General features: G+C 33.1%; 1 protein-coding gene across 1 annotated transcript; it reads right to left on the bottom strand.

Moving 5' to 3' along the window:
• Positions 1-9,140: 9,140 nt before the first annotated feature.
• On the bottom strand, positions 9,141-11,183 carry LOC141562257 (olfactory receptor 8D2-like). The gene is made up of 2 exons (XM_074302230.1): positions 10,269-11,183; positions 9,141-9,173 (listed from the first exon to the last, which is right to left on the bottom strand). Exons 1-2 carry the CDS (start codon positions 11,178-11,180, stop codon positions 9,141-9,143), a joined length of 945 nt encoding a protein of 314 aa, XP_074158331.1. The 5' UTR covers positions 11,181-11,183.
• Between the last annotated feature and the right edge of the window lie 9,793 nt (positions 11,184-20,976).

Raw genomic sequence — 20,976 nt, 5'->3', positions numbered from 1 at the left:
TCTAATCTGGTGTTTTGGTCTTCCCTCAAGCTCTCTCACCATAGAGCTTTCTTAATAGAAGATTCTTTTTAGTTCTTACTCATTTTCTTTCTTTTTTTCCTATTTTGTGATGTTTAAAGTCAAGTTCTGCATCTGGAGCATAAGGAGTGCTGGGTTCCAAGCTTTCTGTGAAGCTCTGAGCTTTGTCTTTCAACACAGGGTCCCTTAGTGTTTAGTGATTTGCTCACAGTTCTGGGGGTAGCTTAATTTAGTGTTGAATGTTGGTGCTTGCTTTCCCAGGATGGCGATTTGCTTTCTGCAAATTGATATTGGAAGCTATCCCACTGGTCTGCTCTGTTACTATTGACCCATAACTGAGGATCTCGGTTGCTGATGCATACTAGGATTAAGGGCCTCCCTCTGACTATCCAAGACACCGTTAATGTAGGTAGAGCCCTATAAAAACAGAGTCCACTTGTGTAAATAAAAATCGAAAGGAACCCAAATCCCAAGACATTTAAACATCTGGAAATATCTCTAAATAATCATTGGGAATCAAAGTGAATCAAACCTATACATAATCAAAAAGTACCTTGTGGATTCCCAAGAAAATAGAGTAAAGATAATTTTCAACATTTATTTTTGTAAGATTTCGAGTACTGAATTTTTTCTCTCTTCTTACTTCTCCCTCTAAGAGATCAAACAAGCTGATACAGGTTATACATGTACAGTCATTTTGAACATATCCTATATTTGCTATGTTATGAAAGAAAAATCAGAATCAGGGTTGGGAGTAACTACAAGAAAGAAAAGGCAAGCAAACAAACAAAAAGATGAACAAAAGTGTGCTTCAATCTGCACTCAGTATGAACAATCCTCTCTCTGGATGTGGATGACACTTTCTATCCCAAATCTATTGTAATTGCCTGGGATCACTGGATTACTGAGAAGAGTTAAAATCTATCATGCTTCATCATCACAGAATCTTGCTGTAAATGTGTACATTTTTATCCTGAATCTGCTCACTTCACTCAGTATCAGTTCATATAAGCCTTGCCAGGCTTTTTTGAAATCAGCCCACTCGTAAGTTTTTATAGAATAATGATATTCTATTATATTCATATAACATAACTTATTTATCCATTCCCCAATCGATGGACATTCACTCAATTTCCAATGCATTGGTACTACAAAAAGAATTGCTACTAACATTTTTATACATGTAGATTCTATCCTCTTTTTATGATTTCTTTGAAATATAAACCCAGTCATAACATTTCTGTATCAAAGGGTATGCATAGTTTTATAGCCATTTCTAAAACTAACATTTCTGTTAGTTTTGTTATTGATATTGTCAATTTTGCTAATAGTTTTTCTTATATTGAACCAGTCCTCCATTCCTGTCATAAATTCCACTTGATCATATTGTAATATTCTGGTAATCAGTTGTGATATCTTTGCTAATATTTTATTAAACTTTTTTTTCATCAATATTCATTAAGGAAATTTTCTTTCTGTTTTTGGTACTAGAAAGTACCTAAAACAGAATTTTAGGTATCAGTATCATATTAGTATCATGAAAGAAATTTGGTAGAACTCCTTCTTTGTCAATTTTCCCAGTTTATATGACATATGATATTGGAATTTTTCTTTAAATGTTTGGTAGAAATCACTTGTAAATCCATCTAGTCCTAGAAATTTTTTCTTCAATTCATTCATGACTTGTACAGTTTCTTTTTTCTAAGATAAGGTTAAATATTTATTTTCTCTTCTATTAATCTGGGAAATCATATTTTTGTAAGTATTCATCCATTTCAATTAAATCATCAGATGTGTTGGCATATGCTGGGAAAAAATACTTCTAATTATTGTTTCAATTTCCTATTCATGGGTGGTAAATTTACCCTTTCCATTTTTATATTAGTAATTTCATTTTCTTCTTTTTTTTTCTAATTAAATTAACCAAAAGTTTATCTATTTGGGTTTCATAAAACATAAAACATGCTATTTCATAAAAACAACTCTTAGTTTTGTTCATTAGTTCAATAGTTTTCTTATTTTCAATTTTATTAATCTCTCCTTTAATACTCAAAATTTCAAAATTGGTATTTAAATGGAGAGCTTTAATTTTTTTCTGGCTTTTTAAGTTGCATGCTCAATACATTCTTCTTCTCTTTCTCTATTTTATTTATGTAAGCATCTAGAGATATAAAATTTTCCCCTAAAACTGCTTTGACATGTTGTCTCACTAGTCATTCTCTTGGATAGAATTATTGATAATTTCTATTGATAATGTTGTTTGATCTACTCATTCTTTAGGACTAGATTTAGCTTCCAATGAATTTTTGAAGTAATTTCCCATGGTCTTTTATCACACATAATTTTGTGTCATGATCTAAAAAGGATACATTCAATATTTCTACTTTTCTGCATTTTATTGTAAGCTTTTTTATGCCCTAATATATGGTCATTTTTTGTGTAAGTGCCACATTTTGATGAGGTAAATATATATTCTTTCTTACGCTTATTCAATTTTCTCCAGAGGTCTATCACACTTAACTTTTCTAAAATTCTAAAACTTTTAAAATTCTAAAACTTTTAAAATTCCTTCAACTCTTTTTTGTTTATTTTATGGTTTGATTTATAGAGTTCTGAGAGAGGGAGGTTGAGATGCTTCCTCTAATATAATTTAGCTGTCTATTTTTCTTACAACTCATTTAATTTTTCCTCTAAGAATTTAGCTACTTTATTACTTTGTGCATCTATGTTTAGTATTGATATTACTTCATTATTTATAGTACCCTTTAAAAAGATGTAGCTTCCTTTCTTATCTCTTTTAATTGGATCTATATTTCCTTTTGCTCTGCCAGAAATCAGAATTGCTACCCCTGGGTTTTTATTGTTGTTGTTTTGTTTTGTTTTGTTTTTTGCTTCTGCTGAAACATAATATATCCTGCTCTAGACTTTTACATTTACTCTGTATGTAGTTCTCTGTTTCAAATATGTTTCTTATAAACAACATATTATAGCTTTTTGGATTTTAATCTACTCCGCCATCCACTTCCATTTTGTGGGAGATTTCATCCCTATCCCAACCCCAGTTAGGATTACCAGTTCAAATCACAAAATAAATAAGAAAGAAGTCAAAGAGGTAAATAGAATACTAGAAAAGTTTGATATGATAGATCTTTTGTGAAAGCTAAATGAAGACAGAAAGGAGTATACTTTCTTCTCAGCAGTTCATGGAACCTATACAAAAATTGATCATATACTAGGGCATAAAAACCTCAAAATCAAATGCAGTAAGGCAGAAATAGTAAATGCATCCTTTTCAGACCATAATGCAATCAAAATAACATTTAATAAAAAGCCAGGGGAAAATAGATACTTGTATGAAAAAAAATTTCCCCAGTTTTCTGCTTCCTTCCTAATTTTGACTACATTGTTTTTGTTTATATAAAACCTTTTTAATTTAATATAACCAAAACTATCCATTTAAATTTCATAATGCTCTATTTCTTTTTTGGTCATAAATTCCTTCCTTCTCCATAGATCTGAGTGGTAGACTATCCCTTATTATTCTAAGTTGATCAAGGAACCCATTTTAATCTTAGCAGAGAGTGTTAGATGTTGGTCAATCCCTAGTTTCTGCCATAGTAATTTCCACTTTTCCCAGAAATTTTTGTCAATAGCAAATTTTTATGCCAGAATCTGGAGTCTTTGGATTTATCAAAAACTAGATTACTATGATCATTGAATATTGTGTCTTGTGAACCTAACCTATTCCATTAATCCACTATAGTTTTTTAGACATTACCAAATAGTTTTACATCTGGTACAGGTAGGCCACCCACCTTTATTTGCATTTTTTCAATTAAAAATTTCCTTTAAACTCTTCATCTTTTGTTCTTCCAGATTAATTTTGTTATTTTTTCTAGCTCTATAAAGTAATTTCTTGGTAATTTGATTGGCATGTCATTGAATAAGTAGATTACTTTAGATAGAATTTTCATTTTTATTATATTACCTCTGCCTACCTATGAGTACTTGATATACTTCCAATTAGATTCCAATTAGATCCAACTTTATTTCTGTGGAAAGTGTTTTGTAATTGTGGTTATACAGTTATTAGCTTTGTCTTGGAAGGTAGATTCCCAAATATTTTATATTATCCAGTTATTTTAAATGTAATTTCTCTGTTTCTCTTGCTGCTAGACTTTGTTGATAACATATATAGAAATACTGATGATGATTTATGTGGATTTATTTTGTATCCTGCAACTTTGCTAAAGTTGTTTCTAATAGTTTTTAGTTGATTCTCTAGGATCCTCTAAGCATATCATCACATCATCTACAGAGAGTGATAACTTTGTTTCTTCATTACCTACTTTGATTCCTTCCATTTCTATTTCATCTATTATTGTTAAAGCTAATGTTTCTAATACAATATTGAAGAGTAAAGCTTTATTTCACCCTTGATATTATTGGGAATGCGTCTAGTTTATTCCCATTACATATGATGCTTGCTGATGCTTTTATATAGATGCTACTGATCATTTTAAGGAAAACTTCATTTATTCCTATTTTCTCTAGAGTTTTTTAATAGGAATAAATGTTGGAATTTGTTAAATGTTTTTTTTGGCATCTATTGATATAAGAGTATAATTTTTGTTAGTTTAGTTAATGATATAGTCAATAGTTTTCCTAATATTGAACTAGCACTACATACCTGGTATAAATCATACTTGGTCATAGTGTATTATGTTGTTGATAAGTTACTGTAATCTTTCACTAATATTTTATTCAAGACTTTTATCAACATTCATTAATTGGTCTATAATTTTCTTTCTCTGTTTTGACCCAATGTACTTTAGGTATTAGCATCATATCTCTGGCATAAAGGAATTTGATAGGACTTCTTCTTCCCCTATTTTCCCAAATATTTTGTATAGTATTGGAATTAATTGTTCTTTAAATGTTTGGTAAAATTCACTTATAAATCCATCTGGCTCTGAAGATTTTTTTTCTTAGAGAGTTCATTAATAGCTTGTTCAATTTCTTTTTTTATAAAATGAGATTATATAACTAATTTATTTCCTCTTCTGTAAATTTGGATGATCTATTTTTGTAAGCATCCATCCATTTCACTTAGATTAATCAGATTTATTGGTATATAGTTGGACAAAATAGCTCCTAATTTTTGTTTTAATTTCCTTTTCATTGGTGGTAAATTTACTCTTTTCATTTTTGATTGATAGTGGTAATTTGATTTTCTTCTTTCTTTTTTTCTAATCAAATGAACTAAAAGTTTACCTCTTTTGTTATTTTTTTCATAAAACCAATTCTTAGTTTTATTTGCAGTTAAATAATTTTGTTTCTTTCAATTTTAATAATCTTCCTTTTTATTTTCAGAATTTTAAATCTGGTATTTAGTTGGATTTTTTTATAACTTTTTATTGACAAAACATATGCATGGGTAATTTTTTTACAACATTATCTCTTGCTCACTTCTGTTCCGACTTCTCCCTTCCCTCCCTCTACCCTCTCCCCTACATGCCAGGCAGTCTTATACATGTTAAATATGTTATAGTATATCCTAGATACAATATATGTGTGCAGAACCATACAGTTCTCTTGTTAAATAAAAAGAGTGGGATTCACAAGGTAAAAATAACCTGGGAAGAAAAACAAATATGCAAGTAGCCCACATAAATTTCCCAGTGTTTCTTCTCTGGGTGTAGCTGATTCTGTTCATCATTGATCAGTTGGAACTGAATTAGATCTTCTCTTTGTTGAAGATATCCACTTCCATCAGAATACATCGTCATACAGAATTGTTGTTGAAGTATATAATGATCTCCTGGTTCTGCTCATTTCACTCAGCATCAGTTCATGTAAGTCTTTCCAAGCTTCTCTGTATTCATCCTGCTGGTCATTTCTTACAGAACAATAATATTCCATAACATTCATATACCACAATTTACCCAACCATTCTCCAATTGACGGGCATCCATTCATCTTCCAGTTTCTAGCCACTACGAAAATGGCTGCCACAAACATTTTGGCACATACAGGTCCCTTTCCCTTCTTTAGTATCTCTTTGGGACATAAGCCCAGTAGTAACACTGCTGGATCAAAGGGTATGAACAGTTTGATAATTTTGGGGACATAATTCCAGATTGCTCTCCAGAATGGTTGGATTCGTTTACAACTCCACCAATAATGTATCAATGTCCCAGTTTTTCCATATCCCCTCCAACATTCATTATTATTTTTTTCTTGTCATCTTAGCCAATCTGATAGGTGAGTAGTGATATCTCAGAGTTGTCTTAATTTGCATTTTTCTGATCAATAGTCATTTGGAACAACCTTTCATATGAGTAAAAATAGTTTCAATTTCATCATCTGAAAATTGTCTGTTCATATCCTTTGATCATTTATCAATTGGAGAATGGCTTGATTTCTTATAGATTAGAGTCAATTCTCTAAATATTTTGGAAATGAGGCCTTTATCAGAACCTATAAGTATAAAAATATTTTCCCAGTTTGTTGCTTCCCTTCTAATCTTATTTGCATTATTAATTGGGGTTTTTAATGTAATTTTTAAGGTTTGCTGTTGTTTCCATTTTTGGAGGTATAACAAGTTTTATTAACATGAGGACATTGCTATGCAATGTTGAATTTACTGATATAGTATATCCTAGAAGTCTGAATGCTACTATATATACATATGTATTTCTATATCAATATATTTAATAGATATATAATTGCCCTGTTTTGAAACATGAAAAAAATCATTGTCGCTGTTTCCATGATTTGAATTCATGTCCTTGTGATATTTTATTGCTAACACAGTTCTTATTCCAATATTAACTTCTTTTGTTGTGACACTTTACATTTATTAATTGTATTAATTATTGTGTATTACTATCTCTAATCTCTAGAAAAAAAATAAGAACTAATGCAGTTGGGTGATACTGTCTTCCTTTATAGTTTAAAAGCAGAATAGTCTTAATATTGATAGAACTAGACCTTAAGAATTATGATACTTTAAAAATCCATAAAATAAAAGTATAATGACTAGAAGAATATAAAATTAAATTGATTATTGTTAAAGCATATGAGACAACTCAAAGTTTTTGTAGGTCTGCCTAGGAATTTGGACTGTGGAGATATGCCTGAGAAAATGAATTTTTTCTTAGTTGGGAGGTTATTCTTAGGATTTCCATATTCATCCACTTTCCAAGGAAGAATTGCTCAAAGAAGCCAAAACAATAGGTAATTACTTGACTTATTACAACCTTTTGGAATCAGTGGAAGAAGGCTATCATTGATGCATGTTTTCTGATCTGATCCTTAACTTTTTGGGAAATACTGTAATAACTTACTAAGGAAAGTAGCTTGTTAAGAAACCTAGATTTTGGATGATCACTTTATTTCTTCCCATGCACAGGTAAAGAAAACCAGCTTTCTTCTTCAACCCTGTGTCTTGTAAAGGAACAGCCAAAATCTTTTGAAAGAGAAAACTGCCTCAATTTTTCACTTCTCTGCCATGAATGTGATTTTAGTCAAGATAGATTATAAAGGACAAACCAAGAAGCTGCTAGTTTTAATGCAAAATATCCTCAGAGGAGGCATTCCTATAGTCACTATGTCTTAAATCCATCATTTCTGCTTCATCTATGAGTAAGACTGAGATCATACATCTATTACAGACATCATAGCCCTAAATTGGTATATTCTTTGGATGTGAACTATATCCCCAATAGAACAATATTAGGAGATGTTTACTGGCAAGATAAGAGTAATCCTAAGAAACTAGAATACCCTTGAGCCAGATAAAGTGATGACACTGTCAGAAAACTGCAATTAAAAATATCACTGATGCACAGCCAGATGTCATCAACCATAAAACTTTAGCTGACATATATGAGAAGCACAGGACAGGAGATTATTTAATTTAGTCTCTAATTCCATGTTTAACAAAGAGAAAAATATCAAATTTTCTTCAGGGTGGAATAATATAGGTTCAGAGATTAATACAGATAAGCATTGTGAATCCTGACAATGCAGGTAAGGTTACACTGCAGAGATTGAGCTAGGGCTTGCTACATGATTCTAGTGCATCCGATCTCATCATCTGCTGACACAAAAACCATTGTCAATTATATCTGAAGTGAGACAGGTAATCCTGGCAATATAATAAGAAAGGCTCAGTCTCAAATAGCTCTGGCCCTTATCTATTATTTACAGAAGAAAAGAAAGGCAAGAACACAACAATTACTGAATTACAGGAACAAGTTTAGGGACAAGCACATTTCCATTAGGAAATCGTCAGATTAATAGACACAACTTCTATTAAAACTAGGTCTTGACTATCTATACTTGAAGATAATGCAGCATTGGCCCTACAAAAACTATTCTGTATCTTCTTCTCAGCTTTTAAAAATCAGGGTAAATGTGAGAAAGAATACTTAAAACCATTCATCTATTTTCTGAGAAGAATGGACAGAGGAAATGTCTGGGAGTCAGAGATGGAACATGTCTGTTTGGAATAGCCAGTAGGCCTATATCACTATATCAAAGACTAGGGTTATGTGTAGAGGAGAAAATGAATAATAAAGTATAAGGAGACTAAAAAATGGGGAGAAAGCTAGATTATGAAGGGCTTTTAATGCCAATATTATAAATACCTTGAGGGCAAAAACCATATCTACTTTCTATTTCTCAAGGTTCTTAATACTTAAGCATTATTGATCTGTTATCAGAAGCAGACCAGACTATTCCTTCACACTTAAGACAGTCTGGTCAAACTGCCTTCTTACTGTTCCTTATACACAGTGCTCCATTTCTCATCTCCAGTCTTTGTACAAGCTGTGTTCCTTGCCTAGAATGTCTCCCCTCCTTATTTTCAATTCAGAATCCCTAGTTTTCATCAATGCTCAGATGAGCATTTTCTCTAATTTCTCCAGGTGCTTATACCATTCCTCAAATCTTGCATCCATCATGGCAAACTTGACAGAGTTAGTCCTTGAAACTAGAAAGGCCAGGGCTCAGATTCAATCTCTGAGTAATACATTCTGTGACCCTAACTGTCCCTTAACCTTTCAGTACCCCCAAGCAATTCATTAAAATTATAAATTATGAGAAAAGGTGACCATCTACAAGGATAGAGGGAGTTTCTTCTCCTGGAAGTTTTATATCAATAAAATCACATGTGTATACACACACTTGAGGTATTAGCATCCACAGTACTGTGTGTAAAGAACAATAAGAAGGGCAGTTGTTATAATACTATATAATTGGTGGTATATGTGTACAAATTCATGTAGTATTGTACAAGTAAATGATTAAAAACTAGTTTCCCTAAGAGGAAAAAATGTGTGCACAACACACTTTAAAGTTTAATCTATATTATTAACATATTCTCCATCACTTTCTCAAGTCTATACAATCGACAGAACAATAAACCAAGTCCTATTTTGTAGCATTTGTGGCTAATTTGTGAGGTATAAATGCTCACACTGAAATTTTAATCATTAGCTCAGTGCCATTTTGAATTGGCTCAAGACATCCCTACATATATATATGTATATATATATTTGTATATATATACATATATATATGTACAAACATACATACATATCTTTATGTACAATATATTATATACACATGTAAACATTAAAGTATAATACATATTTACATATACATACATGTACATATACAAATGCATAAGTTCCAGAAAGATAAGATAGGTGAGGAAATCCACTTCCAGAATTCAGTCAACTGATCTTCTTAGGCAGTCCATGGTCTTCCTTGAACCTTCTTCAAACTTTCTCCCTGGTCCATATGGGGATCATATATTAGAAACCCAAAGCCATGAATTATTCAAGAGTTTTGAAAAGAGCAGGAGTAAATTACACATTAATCTGAATTTCTGGGAAGAATATCAATAACTACTGAACAGAAAAGAGTTTGAGGGAAATTTTATTTATTTAGCATATTCATTGATTCCTTCAACAAGCATTTATTCACTGTTTATTGAGAACACAACCTTGCAATAGATGCTAAGAAAGTTTTTAAAGCACCTTTATAGTTTCTGATCTCAAGATACTAGTGAAGAAAAGACTCTAATGAATTATAAAAAGAAGCCTAGTTTCTATCAGAAGAAAGAGATTGGCCTCCCAGGAAAGAGATAATACCAGGAAACAAATTTGGAATAGCTTCCCTTTGGACTCATTTTTTTCTACTTCTGGGAAATGACACTCAGAGAAGCTTTAATTCCCAATAACTTTTCTAATGGCATTCTTCACATCCTTATTTCTAAAACTATATATCAGAGGATTAAGCATGGGGATCACTGTAGTGTAAAATACTGAGGATACCTTCTCCTGATCCATGGAGTTGCTAGAAGGGGGCTTGAAATACATGAAAGTGATAGACCCAAAGAAGATCCCAACAGCCATGAGGTGGGAGCTGCAGGTGCCAAAGGCTTTGGACCTGCCTTCAGTAGAACGGATGCGTAAAATGCTGGACAAGATAAAAGTGTAAGAGACAATGACAGCTAGAGTGGGAGCTAAGGTGTTAACTCCCCCAATGATAAAAAGAAGAACTTCGTTAACATGAGTGCTTGAACAGGAGAGGGTTAACAGGGGAAGAATATCACAGAAGTAATGTCTGACAACATGAGATTCACAAAAGGATAGCATTGCCATGCGGCTAGTATGTACTGTGGCACCAAAAAATCCCAAGGAATATACCACAAACATCATTACAGAGCATGCTCTTTGAGACATGAGAACATTATAAAGCAAAGGACTGCAGATGGCAACATAACGATCATAAGCCATTGCTGTCAGAAGGTAACCTTCAGCAATGACAAAAATTAGGAAAAAATATAATTGGGTCATGCACTCCAAAAAGGAGATGACATTCTTTTCAGTGACAAAGTTCACTAACATTTTAGGGGTAATGACAGAGGAATAGCAGAGGTCAATAAAAGATAAATGACCGAGAAAATAGTACATGGGGGAATGAAGTGGAGAACTGATAATAATTAGTAAGATCATGCCCAGATTCCCTACCACAGTAACCACATAGATTCCCAGGAACAAGAGAAAAAGAGGAAGCTGAAGTTCTGGCTTATCTGTGAGCCCCGCGAGGATAAACTCCATCACTGTAGAGTAGTTTCCTGTGGCCATTTTCCTATAATTAAAACTGTAAAGATTGAAGAGTTACATTCTAGGCAATTCTCCCCCCTTAAAATAGAATGTCACATTCCTGTCCATGTTGGGGCTGCTTTTAGACGTCATGAGTGTATTATTGTAGAAGTATTAGGACATGGGTTAAATAAATACCTTGTAGAAATTAAGGAGATTGGAATCCTCTGTGAGGTCAGAAATTAAAAAAGATGTCTCATCCAATTCTAATATTCTGTGATTCCAAACCATACTGACTAATCCTGGATACCCTACTCTCACCAATGTTCTCTGAGAACTTTGGGAAGAATATATAATGGAACCAGAGTATTTGTCCTACAAGATCCTCCTACACTTCTGCTTTTTGAAAAAGATCATATATCACTGTATTTGAGCCCTATAGGAAATGTGTGAAAATTACACCTTTTTTTAGCTTACTAAGAAGCTCCAGAATTCACTTTTAAAATAAAATCCCCATAGAAACACTCAGTGATATCATAGAAACAAAACCTACTGCCTCATTCTGAGCATAGTTTAATGGAATCTATAAAGTCAGAGATTCATAAAGGAGGAGCCTATGCTTCCTTTTTCCTTTTTATCTCCTTCATAGCATCTGGTGGACAATAAAGTAATTTTTGTGAATGAATGATTGTATGTCATGTACTTGGACATAATTTGTGTATCTGTTGCCCTCAGTCTATAGGAAAAAAGGTATTTCTTCTCAGTCCTCAATCTAATCTATGGCAGGCAATATGGCTCCTTTGTCCAATTCAACCCAATCTATCAAATATTTACTATGTACTTAGTGCATGTAAAAGCACCGAGATAGCCACTGGAATACAAAGAATGAAATGAAAAAGACCCCTACTTCAGGGACCTTACACATCTCTGGATATAATTCAAATTAACTGTAGCCTTGGAAATAAAATTCCTCTCAAAAAATGCTCTGGGTTTTCCTCCATGAAAGAACAATCAGAATAATCACCAAAGTTCCATAATATACAAACGAAAGCAGCCAAGCAATGGGAAGGGGAAAAGGGAGATTGTGAATAGACTCTACAGGTGAGAGCTCTAAAGTAGACAAAGACTCTTTTGAAAGTATGATTGGTTGTTAATATCAAAAGTCCCATTGCTTTATAGTTCCCACTTCTTCCTACAAATTGGTGTGCCCTGCTTTTAGTAAAGCCTATCCAGATTGCAAAGAAGCAGATAGACTTACAATTCACCTTGTGGTGACAATTACAGCTAACCTGGATATTTATAAGAGGATCAAGGAAGGAAAAAATCTAGTTCCCACACATAGAAGAATACTTGAACCAAAATATGTAAGGGATTTTAACTACCCACAAAATCAGAGTCACCATGCCGAGAATATAACAGTTTTTCCATGTTTGTAAGACACACTGTCAAAATATTTTTAAAACTCTAGAGAATTACTGCTTCTGCTTCATAATTATACTTTCAGCTAGTATTAAACAATGGGTAAAATATCAGAGAGGAAAAAATTAGTTCAACATCAAAAATACATCTCCAAAGTTTGGAATATAGTAAAAGAAAAATGAGCTATAAACATTTACTTATTGATTTGTTCTCTGAGGATCCCCATGCCAAGAACACCTTTTCTTTTTTACTCCTTTCTATTTATTATTAGGAAACATCCTATTTTCCAGAGTCAAGGCCCAGCAAACAAGCTGTGTTCTGAGTTTGGTATAACAACAATTTGTGCTAACCCTCAGGATGAACTCAGACCAGCAGACAATCCCAAAATAGTTTCACACCAGACCCAGGTGGTTCCTGAACTAGATAAACACCTGTAGTACCCTTGTTCCATTCATAAAATCTTGCTATGAATCAAACTTGTCTATTGTTGCTCTTACCCCTCATTGTCAGAACTACAACTTATTACATAGCCACTAGTTAGTGTATTGAGATTTGCCCACTCTAAATTGTATTTGCTCCTAAAGGAGGTCCCAGAACTTATGTCTACTTTCCTTCCTTCAAAGTGAAGTGGGTTGTGGATCCTTTAAGAACCTGTATTTCCTATTGATTTGTGATTCCTTTCAGATTACTTCCAGCCCCTCCTGGATGATGCATTATCAGTCCAGCAAGCTAGGGTCTTTGATTCACAAATCCTGGTCAAAATCACCCCTTTAAATTCCAATAGGAGATCTGGGCTTGTCCCAGCCCCCACCAGAACCACCCACAGGCCCACTTTAGCTAAATCTCTCACTATAAAAGAGCCAAACTAAAATCCTCTCTTTGCAGAGATTCCAAACATGCTAACTATACCATGCTTGGCACCCCAAGGAGCCTCTACCCACTGGAATACTCTTTTCCAGTGCTATCTTCTCTTTACCCTCACCTACTTCCTTAACTAGATATTTTAACCTTAATTCTAATCCCCATAATAAACCTCTTTTATAAATCTAGGTTTTGGGGTCTGTAAATTCCTTTACAGAGAACTGTGCCACCAGAAGGGAGTCCCCAAAACTCCCTACCCTTGCGCTGAATCCTAAAGGGTTGCTCCATTTGACTCCCTGAATCTGCCACTAGACCTCATTTAACTTCCTGACCACCAGGAACCCTAATTTTATTTGGGTTCACCAAATCTAAACCTCAACAAAAAGAATAAAGAAAGCTGCTTGCTTATGAACTTTGGATTTAATTTTCTTTATTTTTCAATGTTAACTGTGGTTGTGATAGTCTATGTGAGTTGTTCAATATTTTAAAAGTTACAGAAGTTGCAAAACCTCTGTGACTTTTTGGTCATTTGTTTACAGGTTTTCTAGGTTTTTGAATAAAAACTGGCTGACCACTGGACAAGGATATTATGAAGGCAATTCCTTCACAAGGATTAAACAGATGATCTCTGTTATCCTTTTCAAGTCTGAGAGTCTGATTATAGACTTTGGGTGTTTTTAAGGGTGATATCTTTGTAAAGATCTTATCTTCTCTGAGCTTTGATTTCCTCATTTGTAAAAGGAAAATTTTGAACAAGAGAGCCTAGAAGTCCCTTTATTGCTTTAATATGTTATGTTTTCTAAGGCTTCAAATAAAAAATCAAAGAGGAAAGGGACATGAGTTTTTCTTGGCTATAGTGACTATTTATTTCAGTGACAAAGGAAATTGAAATAAAATTTTCTGTCATTAGCAATTAAATGCATACTTAAATTCACTGACAAAATACCTTTATTTTTCTGATTCAAAAATTAAAATGGGAACCTTCTATCAGAAAGACAGCTGAACCAATTGGGAAACACACATACTCTTTTGGTCTAAGACAAAGTTGACATTCATATTGATCCCAACTCCATTTATGGAGAATAGGTGCAATGAGAAAACCCCTAAAGACATAGACCTTGGATCTAAACATTATTTACTTCCTGTGTAAGCTTAAGAAAATCACTATCTTTCTAGGTTGCATTTCCTTCAACTGTAAAATGACACGATTTAACTAAATGATTTCTAAATCCTATTATCCTGTGAATAGTAGTTGGTTTTCATGGGATTTGAAACAAAAATTGTAGAAATGGGCAGATTTTGCTCAGTTGGAAGTAATGCTTCACCAATTCCTTCCCATGGGGTTGGGGGGGAAGGTTGCTCTTGAACTAATTTGTATAGGAGCCAGTGACATAATGGAGAATTGAAAGGAAGTGTAGTTTTATTATGTCAAATTATCAGGATCATTTAAAGAGAACCACAGCTGGTGCCTGGAATATGATAGGAGTTAAAAAGAATTTTCAAACCATAAATCAGATGAGAGTTTAGATGAAAGCATCCCCAAGGGTCAGCAAAAGAATTAAAAAAAAAAAAAAGCAAAACAGAGATTTTAGGCCTGAGGACTTGCTGACTTCTGCTGGTTAATTGGTTAGTGGCAACTATGAAAAACCTTAGAACTAAAGTTAAAGGAAATGAACTTTCTATTTACAAGAGAGAGCTGCTATCTGCTGCTGGTGTCCATCAGATGGTAGCAGAGAACAGATAGGTATAGTCAAAAGAAAGCTGCTCAAAGGAAATAACCAGAAAAGAGCTGCAAATAGGAGCTCAATAGACAGAGATATCCAGCAGAGAGCACTGTTGCAAACAGAATATAACAGCAAAGGAATATAACAGCAAAGGAATCCAATCAATCTAGAAACCCATGTGCCTTGACCACAAATGCTCCCTATGCATCTGCCCCAGCAGATGTGGTGCTTTGTTACTGGTATTCCTATCAGTGTTCCCTTCCTTCTGGTAATATGTAAGAGTGTGCTGCTACGTACATAGTATTGCAAAATAAATGATATCATAAAACTGCTATTTCATTAAATATATTCTACTTTGAGGCAATGTGTCTTTTAATTGGTCTGGCTTTACAAAAAGAAGAAGAAGAAAGAAGAAGAAGAAGAAGAAGAAGAAGAAGAAGAAGAAGAAGAAGAAGAAGAAGAAGAAGAAGAAGAAGAAGAAGAAGAAGAAGAAGAAGAAGAAATAGTGAGAGTTCATTACCTAGAGGTGTGAATAGATTGCTGACCCAAAAAAGCGGCTCAAACTAAGGAGCGCTTTATTGGAAACGACATGAGAGGATAGGATTACATTAAGAGAAATAATACTCTATTGTTTATTAGCAAAGCCTCTGCAAATGACAAAATCTGTTCATAACAAAATGCAAAACTGACCACATATTGGTCAATCAGTTACTGTTTCTTTGTTGCTTTTATTAAATACAGATACTGGGGAGAGTAGGACAACTCTTTTTCTCTTTTGAGGGAATTGCTCAAGTTGACTCTCCTTTATCCAACTCAGAAAGCCCCTAATCTTTCCACCAATTAGAATCAGTTTACCTAATCTTGGATCCTGTCTTATATCTTGTTAAGTGTGTGTGTGTGTGTGTGTGTGTGTGTGTGTGTGTGTTTGAGTGTCTCTCTGTATTCAGCATCTTGAGACAAAACTGAATAAGTCTGATTCAGATTTGTTATGCAAGCGGTATGCACTGCTTAATAAATCAAATGCTAGGAAGCTTAACTCTTTATTTTCTCAGCTACTTCAGATTTCATCTACCACATTAGCTACAACTGGAGCTGAACAAATTAATCTTGGAGCTTCAAAGGATGAAAGTATTCTAGTGGTCCAGGGTCTAAAACTTAATTACTAGACTAACAATACATTGGATATCTGTCTCCTATGTTCACAAATGTCATTGGTAACTGTGCATTATAAAGTTATAAGTAAATAGATGACCTTACTGGATCTGTATCTATATTCCTGAGAAGACTTTTGAGAAACCTAAATCCACATTGAATATATCCAGGGAACTGAGAATCAAGTTGGTTACAAATGAAAGGAAAAGGAAAGAAAAGGAATGATTCATACTTACAATTTACCAGATAATCAATTTTAGAGAGGTCAGGGGGCTTTTTTTTTCAGAATTTGTTGTTGGTAGATAGGACATTTTAAGTATGAGCACATTGGCACATTTCTTCCAGAAGAATATTTTGAATTAATATGTAAGTCACTAAAAATCATTTAAGTAAAAACAGCCCCCCAAGATAAATCATGATTTTTCTCTGACCTTTCACGAAGTTCAAGTTGATTTTGCTGAAGACATTTACTTCCCAGGACATAATGAGAGGAAGATGGGAAACAAGTTATTTTAATGTATTGAGATGGGGAATTAGACATACACAAGTCCCTGATTCCCATGGGATGATACATCTTTGGAGACTAGATTCTTGGAAGAAGACACAATTAACATTAAAGCAATTAAAGACTTTAGGAAATATCCCAAGAGATCAGAATCTATGAGGAATAAATAAACATGGGGTCAGAAATAAGTACCAATGGTTGCTGAATACAAATATTCACAATGACCTTTCCAAGTAATTACTTAGTGGAAAACACTGTATCCAAGGAAACTTCATGAATGCCTGCCCAACTTTGTCTTTGGAACCAGAGTTGGAAGTTACATCAATCTGAGTTCCAGGACCAAAACAAAGACAATTCCTACTGCCACCATCTTAGTTTATCCTTTGTTAACATTAACCTGAATCTATGATAGCTTCCTAACTTACTTTTCTTTCTTCCTTCTTTCATTTCTTTCCATTTTTTTCTTCAATTGTACCTCAAATCACTGCAAAACACTTGGCTTATGGATAACTCAAGTCTTGTCAATCCTCTGCCAAAAATCTTTCAATGAATCCTTAGTGATAAAGTTCAAATGCTACCTGGCATTCAAAACTCTTCACACTCTAATACTACCCAACTTTTCTACACTTAACCTGTTTCTGTTCTGTTTTGCTCTCTGGTTCTATAATATCCAGGCAGTTTTCCTTTATAATTTCTTGAAATGTGATGTTTAGGCTCTTTTTTATTATGTCCAGTAATTCACAAGCTATCTTTCCTCAATCTATTTTCTAGGTCAGTCATTTTCCTATGAGATAGTTCACATTTTCTCCTTTTTTTAATTCTTTGAGTTTTGTTTTATTGTATCCTCATGTCTCATAGAATCATTGGCTTTTATTTGATCGATTGCCATTTTTAAGGAGCTCTTTTCTTCAGTGATAGTTTGTATCTATTTTGCCATTTGACCAATTCTGATTTTTAAAGAGGTGTTTTGTTTAGCATATTTGTGCTTCAAGCTACTAATTCTCTTTTCACAATTTTCTTTCGTTGCATTTGTTTCTTTCCACAATTTTTCTGTGCCACTTTCATTTGATTTTTAGAATCATTTTAAACTTTTTTAACCTCCTTATTCAATACTTCTAGAGATTCATCTTGTATTTATGTTCAGTCTGCATTTTTTTCAGGCTTTACTTGTAAATATTTTTCCTGTAACCATAGTAGCTTTTTTGGTTTTTTGTTCTTTGTTTTGTTTAATTTTTTGTCATTTGCTCATTTTTTGGCCTATTTCTTCACTTTGGACTTCATGTAAAAGTTAGGTTCTATTACTTTGTGGATGTGGGGGTAATGTTTAGTCTGACCTTCTGTCTTTAATGAGCTTCTGTTACTTTCAAAGTTCAGTGCATACAGTAAATATTTGGTGGTTCCAAAGTGATGATCTATGGAGAAATCTAATCACTGCCTTCCTTATCTATTATTTGATCTTTGCACAAACAGAACCAATTTTTTTTGTATCTTAGAATTATAGCCCACAACTAAGTAAATGAGTGGCAGAGCTGCCAGGTGATGGTTCACATCATGTTACCGGTATTAGGATAGTAGAAGGGTCACTTGAAATCTTTTTTTTTTTTTTTCTGAGGCAATTGTGGTTAAGTGACTTGCCAAGATCACACAGCTAGGAAGTATTAAGTGTCTGAGACTATATTTGAACGTTGACTTCAGAACTGGTGCTCTATCTACTGCGCCACCTACCGCCTCTGAAATCTTTTTTCTAACCAAGTGTTAAGTTTCTTTACATCCTTTGGTTCTGGGCACTCCTGTTACTGAAGTCATTGCTGCTGTGATTCTCTAAGGACCTTATCTGACAGCCATACCATGCTTCCAGTCAGCCCCTTCCCAGGGTATAGAATGTTTTCTTCTGTCTTCCTAAGCTGCCTTGGGCTGGAAAATGACTCACTGTGACTTCTTCCTTAGTTTTCCATCTCAAAATTTTTAGAAGGTTATATTGGGAAATCTTGACAAAAATGCTCATTTCACTCCACCATTTTGAAAACATTTTTAATGTAAGTTCTTTGATAACAGGTATTGTCTGAATATTTTTTGTTCTTTACAATCCCAGAACTTAGTATAGTTCTTATCACTTTTCAGAAATGATTTTCACTCATTCTTCCCAACTGATTAGACACAAGTTTTATGCTGATTCTTCTCTGTACGTTCCCTTTAAAAATTATAATATATTAAACTTATTATTATCTCTGCAAAGTAGAACTAAGCATAGTTTTCAAAAAAAATTTAAAAATAAATGAAAGTAAAATATCTTATTTTTTCAATATATAATATTAATGGACATGTATAATCACTCAATATACATGGTAGACATTCAGTCATATAGCTCCAATGAAAACATATTAAAGAGCTCCTTCAGTTTATAGGATATTTTTTTCCAATGGTATACGAATCTAATTTCAACTCAATTTAATATAAATTGATTTGAAAAAGTTGAGGTTGAATTCAGAGGCTATATACATACAATCTATGAAACCAATAATTACAAATTCCTTCATCTCTGAGCATAAAGATATAAAGGAGAAAGCTATGTCTAAATGTTTTAGGTTACTGACTCCCAAAATCAACACTGATAGGAAGAATACATTTAGAGCAGTTAATGTCTCAGGTCCTCCTGAGTTCAGGGCTAATGTTCTATCCACGGTACCACCTAGCTGCCCCCTGCATTCTGAATTTTAAAATAGATCATAACAGCTTTTGAATTATCACAAAAACTATACAATTACAATGAAAAAACAATGATCCTTATTCTATAGCAGTAATAGAAAGATTAAGATTTGTGTGTCAAAAATAGGAGTAAGAAGACTGACAGACATTCTTAAAGTACGTAATAAACAGGTGAAAAAGCTAGAAAAATAAATTCAAAAAGACAAGATTCATCAAGTAATAAATAACAAAAAATAATGTGAAATAAATTCTATTACATTTGTTGGATTATTGCAATTGAAACCTCCAGACAAAACTTTGAAAGAGCTCATTCAAAAGCTTTCTAATAATGGAAGCAAAAGATCTTCTATGTAAAACATACACATAAACTCATCTAAAGACATACCTACAAATAAGCATTGAATAAATAGCTGTCATGTGCATTTATATATGGAAAGAGAAGAAAATTCAGGACTGCATCATTATTATGAAAAATTGCATAAGGACTATGCCCAAATGAAAAATGCAAATTATGAGAGGAAATAGTGAAACCTGTGAAATGCATCACTACAAAATTTAAAAGTTTAGTATTTTTAGAATAATTTAAAAAACAAGACCTGGTAGATAGAATTATATGTGAAAGGTTCAGTTCTTTTCATATACTGAAAAATGACAAATCTCTATTCTATAGAGACTTCAAATGGGAGAATGTAATCAACTAACTGTAGCAAAGTTGAAGAGTCACATTTGCCCAGACAGGGTTTTGAGCACACCCCAAAATAGATATTGCTCTATTAAATTCACATAATTTCCAACCAAAGGAAACAAAAATCTTAAATTTTAAATGCCTAACAGTGGAAATTAATTAATTAATTAATGATTTTTCTCAATGCTGTTTTTATTTGATCCCTATTGAAAAAGATGAAAAAAATTAATCCACAAATAGACAAAGAATAATTGGAATTTATAGAGATTTAATGTTTGTCAAAATTTTTTATTTTATTTTATTACTTGATTCTCATGACAACTTTTTGAAGTACTGGCATTATCCCTATTTTATTGATAAGGAAATTTTGGCTATGAAAAGTTATTTGCCAATATCAATTAATAATAAGATATCTTAGGATTTGAGATGAAATATTAACACACTATACCATGCTCCTTGACAACAACAACAAGAAAAAAGTTGAAATCTATATTGCTCCTCCGAAAATATTCAATTCTTCAAATAAGACTCTTCTTCTTACTACCTATATCACCCTGGAAAAGTACTTAACCTCACTGTAAAATGACAGTGTTGGAATTGATGGAATCTAAGATGTTTTAGAATATAATTCTCTCCAAACTTTTTGTTATTATGTGACTGCAATAAAATATTTTGAGTATGTATCTCCAAATATTCAATATTAGCATATTAATATATTATTATCTCTAGGTTTTCCCACAGACACTACAGATATTGTTACATATGTTTAAGAGCCAAATGTAACAA

This window comes from Sminthopsis crassicaudata, chromosome 3, assembly GCF_048593235.1.
Source record: "Sminthopsis crassicaudata isolate SCR6 chromosome 3, ASM4859323v1, whole genome shotgun sequence".
In the NCBI taxonomy this organism is placed as follows: domain Eukaryota; kingdom Metazoa; phylum Chordata; class Mammalia; order Dasyuromorphia; family Dasyuridae; genus Sminthopsis; species Sminthopsis crassicaudata.
This window is presented reverse-complemented; position numbering and strand designations above follow the sequence as displayed.

Bases quoted from the DNA above. Each gene is read 5' to 3' on its own strand.
- LOC141562257 (XM_074302230.1), bottom strand. From the start codon at position 11,180: ATGGCCACAGGAAACTACTCTACAGTGATGGAGTTTATCCTCGCGGGG. The intron at 9,174-10,268 runs ATTGGGAATTAA...TTGATATAAAAC, and splicing joins AGAATGCCATTAGAAAAGTT to TTCCAGGAGAAGAAACTCCC.